This window comes from Erithacus rubecula (genome assembly GCF_903797595.1).
Source record: "Erithacus rubecula genome assembly, chromosome: 2".
Lineage (NCBI taxonomy): Eukaryota > Metazoa > Chordata > Aves > Passeriformes > Muscicapidae > Erithacus > Erithacus rubecula.
This window is the reverse complement of record NC_136685.1, coordinates 47,575,591-47,600,064: the sequence shown is the minus strand read 5'-3', so window position 1 is coordinate 47,600,064 and position 24,474 is coordinate 47,575,591. Positions and strand designations below refer to the sequence as shown.

The following is a 24,474-nucleotide window of genomic DNA, read 5'->3' as shown; positions in this document are numbered from 1 at the left end:
ATCTGGATAGCAGAGATGAGGACATGGCATTATTCCTTCATTTTGCCTGAATGTTTTAACTTTTAAACTTTTTTTAGCTTTTAATAGTGCTTACAAAGTAAGGGGGGAGGGGAGAGAATACATACACTTTAATCAGGTTTGGTTTAGACCACATAGAATAACACATTAGAAAAAAAAAGGCAATTACTTAAAAATAGTTGTATTTATATTTCGCAATCTGCTCAAATACTGTTTGTTTGTTGGGTTTTTTTTTTTTTTGCTTTTTTTTTATAAACTTTCTACAGGATGTTTTAAAACAAGTTCTTCACATTGTTTCAACTATGTACTTATGGAATTTGAGGGAAATAGTTCTGGTAGTTTTTACAGTTTAACACATATACAGTACCAAAAGGATGGTGGTTAGTCACATGCAGTCCATATGAGATTCTAACATAACATTTAGTGAATTTTCTGATGTTGACCACCCCTTTGATGCTGATGGTAATGCATCTGTGGAAAGCAAGGACTGTAGATTTGGGTTACTGCTCTCTGCATCTTCCAGTTTTTCAGTGTTGTCCTCCCAGTTAATGTGGAATCTTGTGACTCTGGGATTAGATGCCAAAATATTCCTTTGAAGCTAGGAAAGAAGAAAATACATGGATTGTAATGTGTACATGTCAAACTGGGTTCATATGCATACAGATTTTTTCCTTTTAGTTTTTCTGTGTTTGCATAAAACAAGTTGTTTAAAAAGGGCATTCACATCTATGTGCATCTATAGCTATTACCTATGGATCAGAAATATGCTTACAGTACACCACTTATTAATTTTCCCTAATATTCTACTCAACAAAACAACCACTTTCTCAAGAAAGTATTTTAACTGTTCCACAAGGCAAGGCTGTGAAAGAGATCCACAAGTGAAGTGCAAGTGTTTATTATTTTATCCAGCTTTTAGTAAAGCAAATAACTTCTACCCGTACAAGGATTTTGCAAGCCACAGTATTTCAGCAAATTTTGCATCATCAACTTTATGTTAATTTGCAATACCCATCAATTCCATCAACTTCTCATCTTCATTATCTTATCCTTAGGCTACCAAACTTTATATTGATTGCACCAAGAGGATCTATCTACTAAAGTTTTAAAATTAAAACTAAACAAAATTTTAAAATTAAACAAATTTATATTTGGAAGATACTAACACTGTGGCAGTGTACACTAGTCATCTATCTCATGGCTGGCCTTCATTTTCCTTTGAAAACATCTTGCATTTGTTTATGTATGTAGCAAAAAAAACAAAAAAACAAAAAAAAAAGCTGATTTTCTTTTGAAAAGGGGTGAAAGATTGTATATAATTACCCAGAAGATGGCAACTTAGCACCAGTAGACATTCACTATAACAGTTAAGACTGATCACAGCAAAGGTTTGCTTTGTCATTTTTATTCTCCAAGAAGGTGTAGTCTCATTATGTATTTCTTTATCCTTTATGCAAACTAAAAAGACCATTTATTTTTTAGAACCTAGTAGAACTTATTACCAAATAATTAAATCAATCACTTTAATAACCTTTTTTGTCCTCAAATCACATTAAGGGCTCTGTATATAAATATGATAGCTTTTGCTGTTCTCTTCCATAGCAGCACAGCTAGCTTTTTGTATAAACAGAAAGTGAACACAAGTAGTTCTAAGCATTCTAAATTCAAGTGCTTAAAGGGAGCCATCATTTTGGCATTGACAACCAACACAACAAATAAGTGATGTTTTAAATCAAAGAAAAAGATAGGAACATGCTCAAAGCTTAAGAAACCTCTAACTTTACTGTAATTTTCACAACATACTTAGAATCTGATCACTGAAAATGAAGCATAAAAAAACATACTATTTCACTTCATCTTTTAATTCTAGTCCTGGTTTAACTGTTAACATGAAGGATATCTTTTTATAACTTTATCTGTACATATGTATTTATATGTATCTGTATACTTCCTTTGTCAAATTAGACATTTATCATATAATCATCCAACCAGGCTATCCATGTTCTCTCATTTTACACTTAGTTTGTTCCTCTTTGTTTGTTAAAGTTTTGCAGAAACTGTAGCTCTAACACTAGAGTAACAACTGTAGTAAATGCATGTTCCTGCTTGATGGGCCTAGAAAAAACATTACTCTCTTTTTCTGAGGAACACTTTGTAAACAGTGGTGCAGGTGGAAATAAATCCAATGGTTTATTTCACAGTTAGTGTGAAAGTACAGCCAAGTCTTCAAGATGATGGAAATCTTTGATGGTTTCTCAGTATCACCTAAATTTATGACAACTACATGGCTCTTGTAGTTAGACCCCTCAGGTATTTTCCATTATTTGATGCCTCATTCCATGCACTTTATGAAATCACTTGAGGTTTGGGTTTGTTTCTTAAAAACCCTCTTTCTATAAACATACCTCTGATACATGACTAAAATAAAACATGCCTTACCTTAGAAAAATCTGGCTTTACTGGTGGATTCTCTCTCAGTTCTGTTTCAGTATATTCATTGTTTACATAGTAGCCGACTCTAATAAATTCTTGACCTCGGTAAGTGCATGTAATTAGCACAACTGTTACACCTACTGCATCTGCATCTGGAATAAGCCCTGGGTTAGGTGCATCAGCCTAAATGTGAAAGGGAAAGATAAATTAAAATTGATAGCACATGCCTACCTAGCAGGGGAATCTCAAGTAGTGTGTTTCAGCAGCTGAGTAGTGACTATATTTAGAATTGTTCAAGTTAACCAGAAAATATATTGCTTTCACAACATCAACCCCAGATTTAGAACACCATCCTCTAACGACAGAATTGGAATACAGTAAAATTGTTTGCTGACATTTCTCATGGGCAATTGGCCTGGCATGATCCCAAACTCTTTTTAAATATATGATCAGCTGAACCATTGTTCAGACAGGGGTTCCAACATCACTCCAGTTCTCAAGTGCCACGGTTCTCCATTCTCCAGCCCATCTTGGTAATTTAGTAGAGCAAGATTATTTTCTAATACACTCTCCTCAAGGTTGAGCTGGCCTGTATTGTGTGCTCTATACAAAGAGCAAATTATACTTCAACAAGAAAAGGGATGGGCTACTGTAAGGTTTGAGCTGTTCCACAGATTTCTAGGAAAGGCAATAAAGTACTTTTTCTCTGGCTTCATTCCTAACACCTATGTTTGTTAACATTTATGCAGTTCAATGCATCATCTCTCCAAGACAATTGAACATGTTCAGCCAATATGCAAACCTAATTAATAAGCAAATGACACAATCTTCCTCAATGTCCTTACTTACCATGGCTCTGCAGTTACTTATCAATAAAATTTGCCTCATAAAATGTGGCTCATATCAGTCCCTTAAAATGCCTCCTAACTGCTACATCTGTTGATAAAATGTGATGCCTGATTCTGCTGCAGGATTTAAAGTAACAGCAATCCAGGCATAGTAAAACAGCTTCATATTTAGAATTCCACATGAAGATCTGAAGTCAACAACACACACCCATGTTGTGAGAACAAGTTGGTATTAGTAACGTGTGTTCAGATGATTGGGGTGTAACAAACCTTACATAATGACAGAGGATGAATGGAATTAATTCCTGTTGTCCCTCTCATTCCTACTTTTCTGTAGTATTTATATGCTCCAGCATGGTGAAATTTGGAAGCTGCTGCTCATGCAGCATTGGCATCTACTCTTTGCCACTTCAATTCTAAGCTTTCAAAGTAGTCTAGTTTTTTGTGAGAAGCTGTAGGTACTTTGCAGGAAGAATGAGATGAGTCAGACCTCTCAGGTAGAAATACACCAGAGGGAGAAGAAGAAACCAGGGAATCAGGTAGAACTCAGCACTGAAGGAAATAGAAAATGACTGAATGGCTTTACAACGAGCATAGGGGAATAGAAAAGATGGCCAAGGAGCAGAAAAAATGCAGAAGCTTGAGGAAATCACAAGAACTGCCAATACAGATTAAATCATTACTTTAATTCAGTAATTTTGTTCAAACAGTGCTCAGAATTATGTGATTACTTTAAATTCCACAGTAATGGGCAACAGAAGGACCATGTTTCATTTAACTCCCCATTAAACTCAACTCACATTTTAATGTAGGATCTTAGTTTTCCAGCTTCCCACTGCCATTTTCTGTCTTCTAATATCCTATGACACAGTTCTGAACCCAAGGAAATACTCTGTTCTAATCCTACTTATCTCTCAAACATTGTTTTGCTGAATGAAAAAGACACTGAAGACTGTTTAAAAACAGTTCTCAAATTTTCAACTTCCTGTTTTTGTCAAACCTCTTATCAGGAACCAAAGATCATATACAGGTAAAAGAAAAAAAGAAGAGCTTGGTATGACCAAATGATAAATAAGCAGATTATCTGCAAACAGATATTTTGGTGGGCAGAGGCAGTAGATTAATTTTTGCATAAAAATCACTGTCTTAATATGCTATTCTTATGCTATAAGTTACTTAAGAATTTAAAGAAATCAGCCCATGTGTATGCTGCCTTGAATTATCTTGCTTTTCCACATGATATTTATTCACATAGCTATTGCTGCAGAGTACATAGCAAAGGTTATATGCCCACTTAAGGACAGTAAATTATTTATGTGCTTATAAGCTCAAAAAGAAGCTTCTGTGATTTTATTACATATTCCCAAGAGAATCGAGAAGGAATCAGGTTTCACTACATATATCTTGGCATTTAGAAACAAATAGGCCAAGCTGTGCACCTTTACTATTGAAATCCTTTTAAAGGTAATATATTTTGGGGTTTTAAAACAAAAAGCTGCTTTGGTAAGTGTGAAAAGCACAATAATTGTCCATATTTCTGTAGGGCTGAATTCCCAACCTGATCCACAAATTTTTTTCATCTAAGGTATTTTTATCACCCTTGGTAATCTGTGTGGTACTCCATTTTAGTTGCTATTTCAGCCATTTTCCCATCTAGAAAAATCTACAGCAGAGTATCTGAAAGTTTTATACTCCTCTGCAAAGGTCCCTTCCTTATGCTATTCCCCACAAACAATCTCTTTTCTTGGTAACACATGCCTCCTGCAGTTCTGTGCTTTGCCCCATTCTTGCCTTCCCTTGCTTGTTTTTTCTGTGTCCCAGGCTGCTTCAGTCATCAGCAAAGTGCATTGCAGCACTTCAGGCTTTGGTGCCTCCTGTGTACACATGAGCTTAGTCCTACCCTCACCTGAAATCCAGAGCCTTGGAAGTATAATAAACTCAGACCCTACTATACTTCCATAAGAAATAAAAAGGATATATTTTAACAGGAAAAATCTCTTACAGGACCTACTCCAATCTAAGCAAAACCTTTACCCATCTCCTCCTATTTTAGCTGTAATGTCATTTATAACCAGGATACAATTGCTGAGTCCATTCCACAGAAACTGCAAGATGAGTAAATTTAATTTGAAACCTGCCCAATCATACAGCTAAAACATGCCTTTTTTAGGCACCTGCTTCTTGTTCTTTCCCTTCACCATCAGCAAGGAATGTTCAGACCTTTGATTAATAGTGCATTTTTTAAATTAGAAATGTACATGCCAGCTGATTTTCCAACATACAAACACAAGGTAGCCCCTCAGAGAGCAATAAAGCATCACCCATTTCTGACCAATTAATGCCATAAGCTATAATGGCTTGATAATGGAAAAACTGTTAATAAATGATGCATTTGTTACACATTTGTTTTATTTGTAGTGCAGAAAAATTAGGCCTGGCTCCAAAACCAAACAGATACATTTCAACACTGATTTGCATGTATGTGGTTGATAAATGCTGCAACCTCCAGTCTAAACCTATTCCTTAAGCCAGTCCTGCAAGTAAAAAAATGAAACAAAAAGGCCTGGAATAAACAAACACCCCCAAAATGCCAAATAAACTACCCTTCCTGGAACTTACAGGACTGATCGAGATGCTGAGCAAATGCTGATATTATTTTAAACCAGTTACAGTAACCATGAGAAATAAGGGAGAGTATTCATCAGCACTTTGGGGTTTTCTAGTGCTCATACTTCAGCATGTGTTTGCCATTAGTTAAGTGAATTTATAGTATTTGGGGAAAATAGCAGGGTTTTTATACAATAAGACATACTCAGTTGCTATCTGATTTTTCATCCAATGGATTTTACTGTCAGTTTACAACAAAAATTCTAGTATTTCATAGAGATGAATGTGCTAGTTTTAACAAAAATTATAATTTTGAATAAAAAATTAACAAAAAAAACTCACCAACACAAAGGAAGTTATCCCAAATAAAAGAAAGCTTCTGTAATAATTCAGGGAAGTCCACTTCAGGTTTTCCCCCTGCCTCTCACTGAGTTAAAATGGAAACAATACTAGGCCAGTAAGCCATCTTAGTGTTGCTCTTTCCCTGTTTACTTTTCCTTCATTATTCCTTATTAACTTTTGGCTTCAACAGCAGTATTTTATAGGACTCTTACATTGCCTAGACTTTTTTTGCATGGTCTTGATCTACACACTCTCGTCCTAAATATCTCCCCTTTACCAGTGAATTTCTATCTTTATTTTAGAAATCACTGTATTGTGTTATGATACAGCATGCTTAGCCAAACATCACAGCTGAACATGTGTTCTGCCAAATAGAAACAAACTTCTTGATTGTTCTAGCTGAGGTTTACAAATAGCTTGTTGGCCTGATCCTCTGAAGGTGTTGTTTACACTAACCTAGTGCTCTTGATTGTCTGAAACTCTGGCAGTGGCAAAAGCCTGATGGTGCTGGTGTGAACCAGGCAACTAGCACTGCTGATTATGAACCAGATGGGTTAAAATTACCAGTAGCTATGGGAAATGTGCTTTTATCAGTTATTATTGATACCACAAATAAAAAATATAAACAAGAAATATCATGTGAAAGTAGTACAAGCTCAAGAACAGACTTTAAAGGAAGGTATAACATACCTGAGGAACTCACTGCAGTATTTTTTACCATTATTTTTCAAGTGCCTCTTAGTTTGATACAGTTACCCCTAAACAAATTAGCACAACTATTTTGGAAACAGTTAAATCAAACTTACCTGAAATACAAACATGTGTCTGCCTGCTGGAACAGGTCCAACTAGAACAGAGTCTAACACCTGATCATACTCTTCACTTTCAGCTGAACCCACATAAATTATTTTCCATTCCAAATCTACATTAAGAAAAAAAAGAAAACCAAACATTATTTATCATGACAGTTAAAAGTCTTCCACTCTTGCCCATCATTTGCATAGCTTAAAATTACTTTTTTTGCAACAAGCCTAAAATAACTTGTCTTCGTCAGAGAAATTTACTGATGCCTGAACCTGTCCTCATGAACCAGATCATCACACTTTCTCTCTAGACAGTTGGACCACCTCTAAGGTTAATTTTCAAATTTATACAGAAAACAGGGCTCTTTTACTAACTGGGACCTGTGTTGGGCATCTTCTCAGTCTGTCAGAATGGCAGCAGCAGAGGAATGATGCCTATAAATCATTACATCCTTGAATGCCAACTAACCTCCCAAAACCAAAATTCCCTCCTTTCTCATACACACCTCACATCTTAAATTATACAGATCATGGAAAGTAGTTAATTGAGTGAGAAACCCACTGGGTAAACTTCAAGCACACTAACTGTATGCTGCCATTCCTTCATGTATCAGCTGTGTTACTCAGGGAAATACATAAAATTGTGACAGCATGACTAGGCCATATTCTTAAAGACAGTGATGGCTTGGATCTTATCTACATCCTGAAATGGAATTATAGGCAAAAAAAAAAAAAAAAAGTGTAGCATTTTGCTTCTTAAAGCCATGCACTAAACCCCAACATTTAGTACAATTCAGTTTTTCTATCTCAGCCTCTCCCCCACAGATGTTTTCAAGTTGAAACTGCGTATTAGCCCACATTAGCTCTTCCTGGGTCAGCTTTTCACCTTCCCTTTTTGATTCAAAAACAGTATTATTCACACAAACGAAACTAATCTTGCAAGACAGATTTTAAGGTTATTAAAACAAGAGGGGTAAAAAAAAAAAAAAAAAAATTAAAAAAAAGAGACCACCATTACAAAAAACCATAACTGACTTCCTAATTAAAATGTTGCTTCAGAACTGTAACTTAAAAACTTAGATGGTATATTTCTTTTTTTTCCCCCCCTTGTGAACAATTCTTTGATTGCCTTTGTAAAAGCACAAACCTGTAAGCTATTGCATTAACTTGATTAGTACACTCGGCAAAATCCAAAGGTCTGCCTCAGGGTTTCTGGATACAGGAATGCAATTTAAGCATAGAAAAAACAAAAATAGCACTTGAACAGAACTTGACTGCTTTGAGACTGCAACTCTTTTTCCTTATCAGTGAATTCTTCTTGCTTATTTTGTTTATCATCAATGCAGGTTTTGCGGGCTTAACTATCATAATAAACAGAGCTTGGGAAGAGATTTTACTTCTCTTCTTTACTTCTCTACAGCAATTTCCCAGGTACTCTATCAGAGATTTTATTTACCTTTTAAATGTGAAATACTAGCTGTTGCCAGTATTGCAGGGTACTCATCCAGGATAATTAAAAAACTTTCTTGTCTGCATCTGAGGACAAATTAGTACTTACAAGAAGTGAGGACTTTTAGGCTAAATTTCTTAAATTTATGGTGCTATCACACCATCCTGTGCCATTATTCTAGGAGAACAGCATAAAACTTATTCTACACAACTCATAGTATTTAGTACTAAAACTAGATGTTAAAAAAAAATAAAGTTTAAATGTTATGTAAGTATCTTGATACAGAACAACAGCTTTAGGAAGGAGAGGGCTCGAGTTCATTGATTTAATTTTAGGATCAGCGTTGCAGAGAACAGACTGAAAACAGCACAGTAAACAGACCTAGTAACACAGGAAAGCTAAAGAAATTACTTTTCATTAAAAGTAATTGTTTAATCTTATTTTAAAATGGGAAAGATAAAAACATTCATCCCTAACTTATCCTATAGTCTAACTTTCATGTTGGTGGGGGAAAGGAACTGAGAATTCTGCACCAGACCATCTAGAATTCTTCTCATCATGACTGTCCAGTCGTGTCCAGGACTAAGCTTAACATAAATCCTGAGTGTGAGGAGCACATCCCACACAGCTGTGCACAGGTGGAAGGAAAAGCCTAACATCTTGCACGGCGGCCTGTGACGGGCGCTGCCCCCCTGCCACAGCAGCTGCCACGGAGGGGGTCCGACGCTGCGCCTCGGACCCTGGGGCCAGGCTGACCGGAGGGATGCAGCCAGCAGTGTGGCGATGGGCACGGAGCACAGCTCCAGCTAGTGAGCGGGTGCGTGGCACCAAGGCAGGAGAGGGCGGCGGAGGCCTGGAGGAAGCCGTGGCTCAGCGAGACTTCCTCTGAAGTTCCCGCCACGGCGGCCGTCCCTCCCTCCCCGCGCTGTCACCATCCCGCCGGCACGCACGAGTACGCGCTGCTGCAGAGGCAGGCGGGGTGAGGCGAGTTAAGCCGCAGCGATAGCAGACAGGACAGCACTCAACTGCCCTTCTCCCCAGCCCTGCCTTCGTCCCTCCGCCGGGCTCTCTGGCGAGCAGGCGGCGCTGGGCTCCGCCGAGTGCCGGCCGGGCAGCGTCCTCTCTGCTCACTGGCAGCTCCTGCTCCCGGGGCGGCAGCCGCGCTCCCGCCCGCCGGCATTCCCTCCCTCGCCCCGAGCCGTTCGAAACTCCCGCCCGCGGGGCGACGCGCGGCCTCTCGGGGCGCGTCCCGCGCCGGCCGGGGGGCGGCGCTGCGGAGCGCGGCCGGGGCGAGGGCGGCTCGCGGCCCGCCCGACTCGGGGGGAAGGCGGGAGCGCGGCCCCGGTTCAGGACGGGGGTCCCCGTGGGGCGGCAAGGCCGGGGCCGCCCCCCACCCGCCGGCGGCTCCCGGTAACTTTCGAGTGACTTCCAAAAATAGTGGCAGGCGGGCGGCCCCCTCCCCCGCGGCGGGGGCTCCCGCAGCCAGCGCGCCCCTCCGAGCCATGCCCCCGGCCCCGCGCACCTACCGCGGCTGCCTGGTGCCGGCATGCGGGGCCAGCCGGCCAGCCCGCCCGCCCCTGCCTCCCACCGTGATTTTTAAATTTTTTTTTTTCCCCGTATAAAAATGGAGCACGAGGCCAGCGAAACGCATCCCCGCGGAGCGTTTTCCGCGGTCCGACTACCGCCGGGGCCAAAGGCGCAGCATCCCGTGTGCCCGCGGGGATGCGCGGCCGCCGAGCCCGGTTCAACCCTCCTCTCTCCCGCTCGCTCCCCCCACGCACACACAAAGCTGGCAACATGGCTACCTCCACTCTAACAAGTTCCTCGCAACTTGCGGCAGCTCGCCGCCTCGCCGATGGCGGGGAGAGGCGGCGGGCCCGGCTCGGCGCCCAGAGCGGGCGGACGCCGCCAACTTTCCCCGGCGCCGGGCTCGGCGGGAGCGGCACATCCCCTGGCCCGGCCGGCACATCCCCCCGGCTCGGCACGGCGATGCGGCCGAGCTCCAGAGACTGTTAAATTGTAGGCGCAGGCCTGTGCAAAGTTTAAGCCTTAAATGCCCCGAGCTCAGAGCCCGGGGTTGCAAAATCCGTATCGGGGAGAAAAATTCTACTCACCTTCAGACAGGTCCTCTATGCACTCGAATGTGATTTCGAACTGGAAAGGATTGTAGAAAGGAGAAGGATTATCCAACACCACTACATTGTTCACCTGAACCTTTGCCATATTTTGGAAAAAAACACAAACAATAGGCAGAGCGTGTTAACGCCGCGCACTAAAGTCCTCCGTGCCGGGCTCCCGCGCCGCACAAGCCCCCGCGCCGCTGCCCGAGCGAGGCTGCAGGGCGGCGACTTCCACAAACTTTTTTTTTTTTTTCTCGCCCCCCCCCTTTTATTTACACCGGGAACGCTCCACACTGTTCGCCGCTTTCCCTATTTCGCTCAACTACAGCCCATTCTGCCCCTGCTCGCCGCCAGCGCCCGCCCGGATTGGCCGCTCGCCGGGCGAGGGCCCTCCCTCCGCGGGCACGGCGGGCACCGAGCGCCGGCCAGAGCGGCCTCCGCGCGCGCCCGCCCCGCGCCGCCCCCGCCGCAGCGCCCCCGCCCGGCGCGCGCCGGCAACGGCCGCCGGCAACGGCCAGCGCGCGAGGGGGCGGGGCCGGGGCGGGGCGGGAGATGAGCCAGGCGAGCTTCAGGGAGCGCGGAGCGTCTGCTTCTCTGGTTTCCAGGAAAAGGAGTGCTTATCAATAGCCTCTTCTCTTCTCTTCTCTTCTCTTCTCTTCTCTTCTCTTCTCTTCTCTTCTCTTCTCTTCTCTTCCTCTTCTCTTCTCTTCTCTTCTCTTCTCTTCTCTCTCTTCTCTTCTCTTCTCTTCTCTTCTCTTCTCTTCTCTTCTCTTCTCTTCTTCTCTTCTCTTCTCTTCTCTTCTCTTCTCTTCTCTTCTCTTCTCTTCTCTTCTCTTCTCTTCTCTTCTCTTCTCTTCTCTTCTCTTCTCTTCTCTTCTCTTCTCTTCTCTTCTCTTCTCATCCAGGCAAGGGGAAAATCAGGAAGAAAGATCTCATCACGCAGCTAGTCAGATCTCCATTCACGACCAAGAGGGACTCTGTACATTAGTTTGAAAGCTGTTGCCTTGCAATGATTTTATTTAAAAGGAAAAATTAAATCCCAAGACGTGACTTTATTTCAATTGCTGGCATATAGATTATGGGACTGTATTTATCCTGCCTACCACAATAACTTTTATTAAAATTGATAAGGTTTGGATTCATATGTACAAGATACTTCTTTTGTCAGTGTATTATACTTAAAGTTGTGAAGCATATGAGCTGAAGAAGAAATTAATTTCATTTCAAAATGTTCAAGCTCTGAAAGTTGTAAAAAATGTAAGAGTACATCCAGCTTGGAAAGTACCCTAAGTTGAAAATTGAGGCTAGAAGAATAGTGGGGCAAAATATCATGACTAAATTAGAACCATGGGTAGAACAGGGACAAAACATAATCCTTTGTCCCTTCACTTCAGGCAAAAAGTTAAAGAAGCACTGTATCTCAGCAAGAGAAAAAAAAACTGCTGGCAACTAGAGTTCATTTTAAAGTTTTATTTAACTTTATTTAAAAAGGGGAAGATTCAGAAATGTTTAAAATAATCCTAAGTGCTTTTTTTATATGCTAAGATTGTGCTGTATTGTATAAACAGCAACTGCAACACTGGCTGCTTGGGAAGAGTGGAAAACTCTCAGTCCAGCACTCATGATGAAATTGTTCCCAGCACCTCTCAGAACAAGCACTTTTGCTGTCAGAATGCACAAAACTAGTCTAATCAAGCAGGAAGGTGCATTAAGCTTTCAGCATTCCCTAGAAGGATTAAAGCAGTGATTCACTTACAGGCTAAACCATCTTGCCGAGGGGCACTTTTTGGGGCCATTTCAGCTCTTTGGGTTTTTGTCATGCTTTGCTGGTGGGTTTTTTCCTGTTTCTGTGCTGATTGTGCTGGGTGCTAGTGGGGTCCCAGATACCAGGAGCACTCCCTGCTCAGGGCAGTGGGCTGGGCACTGGTGCCAGGCTCACAAGCCCAAGCCTGCAGCCCATGGCAGTGACTGATGGCAAGTGCTGGGATAGAGCACCTTGCTGGCTGGGGAGCCCCTGGGCGAAGCAGGGTTTGCTGGTGAGATGCTGGGTGCCCTGGCTGGATCAGGCTGTCTGCACAGCCCCCAGTGCTGCTGCTGGAGAGGCCCTCCAAGAGGGGCTGTGCAGGGAGCCAGGCATGCCCATCACACAGGAACCATCCCTTCCTCTATTTGTGGAAGGCTTGGGTACCCTGAACAGCTCTGAGACCATTCTGCCTGTGCAGCAGCATTCCCAGTGAGAGGCCCTGTGTGCAGCAGGGGAAGCCATCTCGTGTGGCTCCCTGCAGGAGCCTGCAGCAAGTTGTGTACCCTCACCACAGAGCATTCAGAAATAAATGCACAGCCAGGCTCCAGTACTGCCTAGCACTCTGTGACTCTATAATTCTGCTGTATGATTGACTGCCCACATTGTTGGGCACAGAGTCCAGGAAAACCAAAACTGGACATGGTGGAGCAGGTTCCTTGCTACAAGTTGAAGTACATATTATGTTAGCAGGAAGCATTTAATTCCTGAAGCTTTTTGCTGGTCATTTGCAAATAGGTACTGTGGTGGGCTGCACAGTCATGAGAGGGTCTTTGCAACCTTGAACCAAATGGTGAGGCAGGGGGGGATTCTTGTGCAGGTTTTGCCATAGAATTCCAGGAGATTTTAGACTGGTTGCAGCTTGTCAACTGCTAGGATATTTTGAGCTGAATACTGGAGTGAAAAAGAAGGGCTAAAGATAGAGAAGAAGCTGGGAAATAGGGAATAGAAGGATTGGAGGGAGCTGCACATACTTGCTAATGAGTGGCCATTTCCACAGTTGTGCTGGGGTTTTGACTTGCCATCTGCCCAGTGTTCTACCATGTGTAGATTTACTGAAAAACCTTTTTTTTTATTTCTTCCCTCATTTCATCCTTTGATTTTCATTTTTGCTTAATGCTTAGAGGAAACCGAAAAATCGTAAAGAAATTTAATTTCCTTAGTTTAAGGGAAGAATTTGACTACACTTTCTGGGGCCATGAGTTAAATAACAATTGAAATAATTTTTTTTATCCAAACTTTGCTTTACAGGTCCAAAATTTCTGTCCATCTTAGTAGCTGATGATGAGGAGGAGGACCTGAATGGATCTGTTCCATAATTTTGCAATCTTTTCCTTTACCCTAGTTTTCAGTATGATCTGATAGATCTAGTCTTTGTACCCTAGAAGAATCCCTTTTGTTCATTTAACAAAGTCCTAAAGGAAGTCACAAATCCAAACATGGGAAGCTTGATAGAATCTGCTCCACAGCTCCAGGCTAACCTACCTCTATACTAGTGAGATTGCTTGCTGGTCCCTGTAAAGTGAGTTATGTAGTAGAAGTACATGATGGAGCTTCCCTGCTGATTTGTCCTCTGTCCATGGCTCAAGCCACTGTGCTGGATCCCTTTCTTTCACTCAAGTTCACTCCTGCATTTTAGGGAAGAGACTGACTGAAGTATTTGATTCTTCAGGTTTGACAGTGACTGCTGTGAAGGAATTTGGGGAGTGGAATTTGGAAGCTGGAGCACTGGTGCTTGCAGATGGAGGCCTCTGTTGCATTGATGAGTTCAACAGTATCAAAGAACATGACAGAACCAGTATCCATGAGGCAATGGAACAACAAACCATCAGTGTTGCAAAGGCAGGGTAAGTGGCATGTTAGCATATGTGAGAAAGCAGCATGAGATTTTTTACTTGTACTTACATGTTGGAGGGATGCTGATTAAATATATCTATTTTCATTGTATGTAATAGTTTGTTGTCAACAATATTTCTAAACTAGACAAGTCATCATTTCAAAGGACAGTGCACTGGACCAGAGGCTGCAAGCAATCAGAATAAATACATACCCTCTTCACTGCTGGGTTTTCAATCTTCTGTTATAGGCCAGGGCACTTTTCTACAAAGACTTGGCATCCTTTCTCTTGTCTTTGCTGCAAGTGGTTGTAATAATCCTGTGTGAAATGAGGAGATTTGTGACTGGCTTTGTTGTAACTCAGAAAGTGGGGCTTCATTTTTCCATAACCACAAAATCACAGAATCAGTAAGTTTGGAAAATACCTCAAAGATCATCAAGTCCAGCCTATGACTGATCACCACCTTATCAACTAGACCATGGCACTGAGAGCCATGTCCAGTCAGAGAAATTCTTCCTTATGTCCAACCTGAACCTCTCCTGGCACTGCTTGAGGCTATGTCCTCTTGTCCTGTAATCCAGTAATATTGCTTGGTAACCTAAATACATCAAGAGATTTCCAGGCTTCTGTGTTTTCCAAGAGACTTGCATGCTGCTGAATTTTATAGGTTAGATATGGCATAAATATAAACTCCTGCTTCCTTTAAGTTCCCCTCTTTCTTTTTTCAAAGTAGCGTGTGTTCAAATCTGCTTATCCCACCCCCCAGCTACCCCCACCCACCACTTGGATCTTTGAGCTCATATTTCAATTTGTCAGTCATATGCAGCTCCTATTCAGGCCCAAATTATTTCCTGGCTGGTATTTCTGAAATCTCTGCTACTCAAAAGGCTTCACTCATTCCGTATTCCTTCTTGTTACCTTCCACTCAGCTCTTGTTCCAGTCACATCTTGGCTTCTGTAAATGATCATGTCCTTCCCTTATTCTGGGCATCTCCACCCTCTTTGTCAGACAGTGGACAAATAATCACAGAATATTTTGAGTTGAAAGGAACCCACAAGGATCATCAAATCTAATTCTCAAGTGAACGGCCTATATGGGGATTAAACCCATAGGATAAAACCCATAAAATTTGGTGGTTTTAGCACCATGCTCTTACTAACTGAGCTGATCTCAGGGTCATGTTGCTCTCCCCTGCCTTTGCCAGCTGGGCACAAATACTTGTTATCAATATGGTCCCATCTCCTTGGTAGGACAGGGACATATTTCACCTGAGTTTCTTGTTGCACTTGATTCAATTTGACAGACCCAAACACAGTTTGCCAACTTCCATATATATATCTGGTCAGTTCCTCACTTTTAAGGACTACATATAATGAGGATTTTTTGAGTAGTAACTTAGCACACATAGGTTAAACACCTTGTTAATTTAGGTCTTATTTTATTCCATGGGAGAAGATCTGTGGTCCTTCCTCTCAGTTACAGAAGAACTTTGGACGTGAGGCAGCAGTTACTCAGGAGCTGACTAGAAATAGCTCAGTGACAAACCAAAGTTAGAATGCTTCTGCTGCTGCCTTACCCAAAAGGAGTGCATTTGGACTACTAGAGTAAAAATAATCTCTCCTTGCATCTACAAGCACATGCTGGGATATCATGGTTAAGAGAGGAAAATGGCTGTTTCAGTTGGTATGGTTGCCATCACTGTTAACTTGGGTTTGTATTCATGCTTATACACAGGAATAAAGGATGCATTTCTGTCACATTTTATTTAGCTCTCTTAAAAGGTAAATTAAGCTAAAGTGTTGCTTTCCAGCATTCAAAAGTGTTTATATATTGTACAAATCCACAGTGTAAGATTTATTCTGAAAAGTAGTATTGGTTTTCACTATTTAAGGATCCAGCTGTATGGAGAGATTATTTGTAGCAATGTTAAGGTTGGTGATTTTTGGTATCCAAATCACTGTCTGTCTAGTTGCTATTCTCTGACTGAAAAATGCTGTTCATATAATAAATATTAATACAATAATTGTGTACATTGTTTAGCTCTTATGTCTTTCAAAATAAGATATGCTCTTTATTGGATAAAACCACAAAAGTTTTTAAACACTTTGGAATCCTTTTCCCTACCCAGTTTAATTCAACCATAATGTTCACCATACCTTTCTCTAGCTTGGTGTGCAAGCTTAGCACAAGGACAACTATCCTGGCAGCAACAAACCCTAAAGGCCATTATGACCCCAATGAATCTGTCTCTGTCAACATAGCTCTTGGCAGTCCCCTGTTGAGCAGGTTTGACCTGGTCTTGGTGTTGTTAGATACGAAGAATGAGGAATGGGACCACATAATTTCTTCCTTCATCTTGCAAAATAAAGGTAAGAGTAGTCTTTTTAAATCGTAAGGTGTTTTGTTGGGTTGGGTTTTTTCTGCTTTTTTTCAGTTGATTGGTTTCTGGTTTTGTTGTTTGTTTGTTTGGGGTTCTTTTTTGTTTGATTGTTTGTTTTTAATTTTCCTCCAATTTTTTTGTTTTTTATTCCTGAACCTTTCAAATTAATCAATGTTTGCATTTTTGTCATGGTGGTTTTCTGCTGTATGGTTGTTCTTCAAGTAGGGGTAAGACAGAGATCACTAACTAATTAAGAGGGGTGAGCTGAGAACACTCTACTTTTACTCTGAAATAATTTATAAGAGATTTCATCCCAGGCTGCTCAGTAAGTGGGTTGTTTCCATCTCACACCTTTATGGTGTTTGATTTGCAGTTGCTATACACCTTGCAATTGTACTTGCTGTTAATCAGAAACTTGATTCTGGAAGAATAGACCAGAGATGCATGTGCTGCAGGGCTCAAAGAATGAGCAATAGCATTCCCCATGTGGAGCTTTGTGCTCTGGAATGAGGGAAGGCAGTGTGATTTGATTTTGACCAGCCCCTTCCCCATCCACATCAAGGAGCATGGGTTAGATCCCCTTTACAGAAGAAGTGGTTAGAGGAAGCTTCTTCAGGTAACTTCATTCCCTTTCCAAAATATTTCCCTACAAAAAGTGTTCAGAATATGGCAGGTAGCTGTTAGCTCCAACAGAGTAGGTAAAACAGCCAGAGGAGGTGCATACATCCCTGTAGTATCCCTCATTTCAAAGACTTCCAAAGCACTTGGCACTGCCTGTACCATCTGGTGGGCAGTGAGGCTGACAGCAGTTCTGTAGAAATTACTGGAGGCTTTACTGTGGATTTTGATACAGGAGGCATCAGATGGTGTGTAAAATTCTACACTGGAATTTGACCAAGTCCTTGAGGACTAGTGTACAGACAGCCAGTATGCCCCAAAAATACAGCAATGTGTCTTTCATAGTCACCTGTCTATTTAAGAGGAGCTCATAGGAAGAGGCTTGATGTCTGTTGTTATAGAATTACTGACAAGGGTGTTGTAATGCAGACTGCCCAAGCAAATCAGAAAAGCTCTGGAGCATGGAAAAGATGAAGACCTACTTCTGCCTTATAAAAAGCATACAGCCAAAATTGTCAGATGAGAGCAACCTGATCCTTGTTCGCTACTATCAAATGCAGCGCCAGAGTGACTGCAGGAACGCTGCCCGCACCACCATCCGCCTGCTGGAGAGTCTGGTGCGCCTTGCAGAAGGTGAGGCCTCGGCATTTTCATGTTTGGGCTAACAGTTAACCTTTATGAAATGAACAGAACAGAATAATTACAGCCAGTGAGCAGAGTAGCAGCTTTTCCGTGGCGGTAGGGATAGGTGATTCTCGTAATTTTTTATCTTTCCCATCTAAAGAGCCTCGGGGTTGGAGATTTTGAGTGTGAGAAAGGGCGTTGCATTTAGATTATCAAAACCAGTCTTAATTTTGACATTCTCACATATGTAATAAATATTAAAACCTCTGCAAGAAGTCACATTCAAGAGAAAATTCTCAGAAATTATGGGTCTTTATGAAAGGCAGTCTCAGGATTTGCTTGGCTCCATTTGAGTCAAGTATTTGCTTCTACTCTGAAATTAATATAACAAAATAAGCATATTTTTAAATTATTAATAATCCTAAAATTAATATCACATAACAGATTATATATTTTTGTTTCCTGAAGTATTAGTAATCAAGCCCATATTTTGCCTACAACCTAAAAATTTCCAACTCTGAGTTCAAGTCATATTTCATTTATAAGAAAAAACCCAGAGGAAACAGTAGGTCTCTGTATTAATGTGGTTTTATTTTATAACATGGCATATCAAATGTTTTCAGAATTAATTTAAAATAATGTACTATATTTTGTATAGCAAGCATGAATGGCAGTGTAGTGCCTCCTAATTTAGATGTTTATTTTGTTCTCTATTTTGAGGGAAAGACTTTCTCCATTTAAGTGAAAGGCACTTCTAACTTTTCAAGATTCACTTGTAATTTTCTCATTTGATGTTTTTTCCCTTCTTATCAGTTCATGAGATTGAAGGTTTTAGTAGGATTTTGTTCTTTCAAAGTATTATTTAGGTGGTATTAATTAACCTGTCTTTCTATTGCTGAATAAGAACTGAATGGGCTTCCATGGCCAATTAGGAAAAAAGTTTCATGTGGTAAATTATTTGCATTGTATCTATGTACAAAAATCACTTTCATTTTGCTGACTGAAGAAAGAGAAGGATGAAAAAGCATTTTCAATAATACCAAATCTCTGATACAGACCAGGAAGAGGAATAAATTTTTTTCTGACCTATGATGAAAATGAGACCTTATTTTTTAGTCTATGGTAATGACATGTGCCTATGTAGATAAAGATGTTTCATATCACACTCTTTGTTGTGATATCCAGCACTTTACATTTTTAACTGCAGAATTTTAAACAGCTTAAAGAATAATCTTTATTCTGTCACTGTAACTGCAATTTGAAAATTACACCCCACTTTTCACTAGAAAAACTAATCCTTCCAATTTCTGTTAAAATTAACATTGAAATCAAAATGATTGTATTTATTTTTCTGTTATGCCCATGCATGAGTATTTTTGGGCTGAAGAAATATCTTGTTCCTTCTAGTAAAAAACCCCAAAATTTGGTTTTTTTACTTTGGTAATAACCCTTGCACCCATTTATTTTTGATAGCTCATGCTCGGTTGATGTTTAGGGACACTGTGACTTTGGAAGATGCTGTAACTGTAGTGTCAGTGATGGAATCTTCTATGCAGGTAAGGTTTCTTGCAGATATTGCCATTGCTGCAATACCACATTTAAGGGATTCAGTTTTACATGTAGACATGTACCAGCTCCCTTCTTCTCTTTGGAAAGGATTTTATAGATTCATGAAAAGTGCGTAATCAGAGACCTTGACAGCGTGTTTTTTAGTCCATCTTGATTGTTAAAATCCTTAAACAGAGATTGTACTGAAAAATCTGGAATAAGATAAAAGCCTGCTACCTTTTTTTATAGACTTTAGAGTTTTAGTGAAGTTTTGGCATACTATAGGCTTTTGGTAGTATACATTTTAAAGACATTTTGAGACAGAAATTGTGTGTATATCACTGTTTAATAGCCTCTGAAAGGTTTTTTCTTCCATGATGTTATATAGTCACTCATTAATTAGGTAGGAGAGAACCAAATCATTCTTTGGAACAAGTCCAAACAGCTTCCTAGACCTACAATTTATTTTGCCCTTAAATAATTTTAAATTATATTGGTACTAATAGTAAAACTCAGAACATTTAGAAGATGAATATTATTCTTAGAAACCTGAAAACTCCAAAATTTTAGTTGAACTGAAAATCGTGCATTCCAATTATTACATGGATTTATGTAATGTTTCTAGGCAAAAAGGCATTGAAAACATATGGAAGGTTAGATTTTAGTTTACTGTAGTATTATTTTTAGGATGTTGAGAAAGCAGCACATTTAGAATTAGTAAAAGAAATGTGAATCTGATAGAAGGGATTTTTTTTAGTAAAAATGTGGAAAATAATATGGACACTATTACTTCAGAAAGAGTACTTTTAAGATAAATAAATCTTCATGCTTTGGAGTAGGAAAATATTACCATAAGCAGATTATTTAGAGTTTTATGCATGGGGGAGTTTAGCACATCTGAAATATTTGAGTTTGGCTCTGTCAGAGATGGTGTACTCCTCTACTCAGCTGACTGGTCTGATGCAAAATGGCATTTCCTATGTTCCTATATAGGTTGATTTGAATACTTTCAAATTAAAACAGTCTTACAGAGCACCTATTAGTTCAATGGGCCTGAAGGAGCTTTGTGGAAGTAGATATGCTCCTTTTTTTGGAGACAAAGTTCTTCAGGATAGATGCACAGAGTCACATCTGGCAGGCACTTGTGATCTCTCTTGTCCTTTCAGTGAGGGTTGAGAGACTAATTGCAGTTTGTGCCACAGATAATCTATTGCACAACGTTGCAAATGGAATTTATATCAAAACTATTACAGGGCCTGTCCTTATTAAGTAGGAAAAGATTATTTTGCTGTCTGCTGTAATTATCTTGCACTGTTTTGAGGAGCTCAGCTTTTCAATGACAGCACTGCATCAAAGTTAAATTATGAAGCTGTTGAAACTGCAGAACATACCACGTTAGTCTTCATTAACTGTAATTAAACCTATAATTAACTAGATGGAAAATTGATGGGACAGTGGTTTCAAATTAATATTCTGAAATACTTTTTTTTTTTCTTTAACAGATCATAAAGTGAAACGTATGTATATGATAATAATGAATGTGTATTGTCACCTGTGCGTTTCTCTACTTGATGAGCACAAGTAAATATAAAAGAATTGTTTTAACTGTGGTTCACTGTTTCATTTTTATACAGTCCTGTCCTAAAGGGCTGCAAGTTGACCTAGCCAGGGTCAATCCATGACATTGTCTAACAAATTTTTGTCTAATAAGAGTTAGTGAGAAATTTGCCTGAATTATGACTGCAGAAGATTACCTGAGAGTACATGGTATGCTTCCCATCTTTGCTCCACTCTAAGCTTCTAATGAGCAAGCAGGCAAAAGTGTTTATTTTTGCTAGGAAAATGCAAGTTTGAGATATGCTATTTAAGGTCAGATTTTACTTTCCTCCTGGAAAGTATGAATAATCACTTTTTGAAGGAAGCTGTTTATTTGTTTTATTAAAAAAAGAAGTAGCATGAAAAAGTTTATTTTCAGAAACAGATTTCTTCTCTAGAAGAAAAATATCCCACATTTTGTACAGATACATCCTGTGTTTCCTAACTGTCAGTCTCTAGAATGAGGTTATAAATGAGGAAGTGTCAGTATCGTTCTGGAAGGACTGGCTGCCACCTTTCAGCTCAGCAAACTCCCTCTTTGACATTGTCTGCAACTTCTACAATAAGTCATGTTCTTGACAGCATAATATTAAAGTTCACAGTTCCTCTGTGACTGGGTATTTCTTATGTGCTCTCTTGGGAAGGAAGACTATCACATTTTCATCATCAACCTACTTGATTGGATTTTTTGTTTTGTTTCACCCTCTAATTCACCTTTATACTTCTCTTTCCTACTTTGTTTTTGTGAGCGTATTCCAAACCCACCTGGCATGATGTTTTCTTTGCCTCATGTTCTCTTTCCAGCATTGTCTCCCTCCTTCTCTTGGTCATGTTTCCATCCTTCTTTTATTCTCTTTCCAATTGCTCTCCTTTTACTCCTTTTTTTAATTTGTCTTTCAATCCCTAGGCATTTTACACCTTTCCTTTCCACTAACTTTCCCTGTAATACTTTCTCTGTTTTAGATTTTCCCTCAGTTTGCAGTGGTTTTGTCATATGGTTTCCTTCCTTTACTCAAAATGGCATCTCAGAATCTCAGAGGGGCAGGTATCTCAGAGATATGAGCACCAGCACAGGAATAAAACTTCACAGATGTCTTAAATTCACTTAGAATTTCACATACAGTGAAACACACAGAATACACACAGTATTTAAAAGGAGCTCCTTGTGATGGCCAAGTAAAGGGCTGAAATGTCAGTGAGGGCAAGACATTATTGTAGCCCATGGCTGTATATCTCAGGATATATAACCACCTAGTCCTCTTTTTTTCCACTTTCCTTAGTCACAGGTTGACAGTACTCAGTCCAAAAGCAAGTATCTTTTGTCAGTGTTTTGATAATATTTTGTTTGTTACATGCTGTTCTAAAGATAATATTCTCAATTTCTTAACTTATTTTTCTTTGCAATTCATCTCCAGTGGCCTTGAATATTTCAGAAATAGCAATTCACCTATCTTCACACAGTCCTTGCAAAGTGATGGGATGGTGCTGCTCCTCTGATCTGGAGCTGATTTATGTACAGTCCAGAAGAAATTGTCCACTAGCTCATACTCCCAAGAGATGGTTGGGGCCCCAGTTTCAGAGTAGTGTGAGCACTTTTCCTGTTGTCTGCAATTTCCTTCCATGCATGCACCACATCAGGATCCCACTTAGAGATTTATTTTCTTTCTTTTCTTGACTGGCTCTTTCTGAATCACTAGAATTGGAACATAGCATCTGAGATGGAAGCTGGTCCTCCTTGTCTGTTTTTAATTGTTCTAACCAAGATACCAAGATACTGCCTCATTGCCTGTGAAGCTTCCAGTTCCTGAAGTGATGGGTGAAAAAACTCCCAAGTGGTCACTTCAGGGGCATGCATTAAAGGTTGCATGGACAGATTTAATTTAAGAATTTTGTAGTTTTAGGGAGCTTTAGTTAGCCACAAAATGATGTTTTTCAGTGTGATTTTAAAAATGTAATGTTTTAACAATGCAAGATGGGAGAACCAGAAATTACTACAATTGAAGACATGTAATCCATGTGATGCCACAGGTAGCAATTTCTGGATCCAGAGACTTCATTAACTTCTGCTATTGTGCCCATGGCACTTGATACACATGTTGTTCATTAGTAGTGTTGAGCTTTATAGATTAGACAGGAATGGTAAATGCTAATTAATCTGTGGCAAAATAGAGGATTTGTGGTGTGAGGTGATTTTTATCCAAAGAGCAATTAACTACAGAGCTATTCTAGATTATTTGTTGTGGAACAAATCACTGTGCAGATGCTCTGTTCCAAATAAAAACTACTTCGTTTTTACAAGGCACAGCAAAAATTGTCCCACATTAAAACCACTTACAATTCTCTGGAATTATTTACAAATATCAAGTTGTACTTAAAGTACTATTCAGAAATATTTCTGCCCAATAATTTACCCTGTGTTGACGAATCTTAGTATCCAGGTCTTTTCATTTAAGAAATTAGGCAAAGCTAACTTCTAGCAGTCAGAACTTCTTCAGTTAAAAAAGTTCCTCACATGGGCACAATTTTTACAAGGAATTTGGAAAATATCTGCAATCTTAATTTTCATTTTCAGTCATGATATTCTCAAACTTTTGGTGCCAGGAATATCCATAATATTCCTATTCCATGTGTCAATAAAAATAAGTATGAGTATAATTCAGGCTTAATCACGTAATTGCGTTATGTTTGGTGCTTAATAATAAGCTTAATAGTAGTTTCCTATTTTTTTTTTTCTTTTTAATCTCCTTGGTGCCATAGGGGGGTGCACTTCTTGGAGGCATCAATGCCTTACACACCTCATTTCCAGAAAATCCAATGGAGCAATACCGAACACAGTGTGAAATCATATTGGAGCGGCTGGAGCTGAAAGATCTTCTGCACAAAGAGCTACAAAGACTTGACAGGTTATAATACTCAAAGTAACAAACTAATTCAGAAGGGAAACAGAATTTGTTTCACAATAATATCTGGAGAGGGTCTAAAAATAATTCTGACATTGGGAAGGCACATTTTCTTTAGAGGACATGGGTAATCAGGAGATAATTTTAAAGCAGCACTCTGAGATCATCACAAGATCATTTCTGCCTCTGGGTTATAGAATTTACAAATACTTTAATGAATTCCCAAATTATATCCCAATATTGTGCTCAGATAAGTTTCAAGAGTGCTTCTTAGAGTTAAAATGCTACATTCTGTAGCTGAGCAAATAATTTTATATTACTTTTTTGCTACTTGTTTAGTAAAACACAGCAGATCTGCTTCATGATTTTTTAAGCTGTCTTCTGTATTGGGCTTGTCAGGATCCTGGTTTTCAGCTCACTGTGATAATCTTTGGGAAACCTATTTGTTATTATTAACAGAAAAAATTTAATGCACTGAACCTGAGAGAAAAACCCTAGAATTGGAAGAAAATAAAATAAAATTTAAAACACCCAACTGCATTTTCTTT

General features: G+C 39.8%; 2 protein-coding genes across 2 annotated transcripts in view; one reads left to right on the top strand and one right to left on the bottom strand.

Annotated features, from left to right (window-relative positions):
• The window catches only part of MCM9 (minichromosome maintenance 9 homologous recombination repair factor), a 49,668-nt gene that overhangs the window by 20,187 nt on the left and 5,007 nt on the right, over positions 1-24,474 (top strand). Inside the window, exons 8-12 of the mRNA XM_079298830.1 lie at positions 14,095-14,269; positions 16,427-16,629; positions 17,688-17,891; positions 19,356-19,438; positions 23,784-23,929. Of these exons, the coding sequence (XP_079154956.1) occupies positions 14,095-14,269; positions 16,427-16,629; positions 17,688-17,891; positions 19,356-19,438; positions 23,784-23,929 (811 nt within the window). The remainder of the gene's footprint in view (positions 1-14,094; positions 14,270-16,426; positions 16,630-17,687; positions 17,892-19,355; positions 19,439-23,783; positions 23,930-24,474) is intronic.
• ASF1A (anti-silencing function 1A histone chaperone) lies at positions 114-11,055 on the bottom strand. The gene is made up of 4 exons (XM_079298836.1): positions 10,616-11,055; positions 7,055-7,170; positions 2,458-2,634; positions 114-616 (listed from the first exon to the last, which is right to left on the bottom strand). The coding sequence occupies exons 1-4, from the start codon at positions 10,722-10,724 to the stop codon at positions 404-406; spliced, it is 615 nt and encodes a 204-aa protein (XP_079154962.1). The 5' UTR covers positions 10,725-11,055; the 3' UTR covers positions 114-403.

Excerpts from the sequence above, each read along its gene's own strand:
- ASF1A (XM_079298836.1), bottom strand. The coding sequence starts at position 10,724 with ATGGCAAAGGTTCAGGTGAACAATGTAGTGGTGTTGGATAATCCTTCT. Across the intron at positions 2,635-7,054 it reads GACACATGTTTGTATTTCAG|GCTGATGCACCTAACCCAGG; the intron begins GTAAGTTTGATT and ends TTTCACATTTAG. Across the intron at positions 617-2,457 it reads TAAAGCCAGATTTTTCTAAG|CTTCAAAGGAATATTTTGGC; the intron begins GTAAGGCATGTT and ends CTTCTTTCCTAG.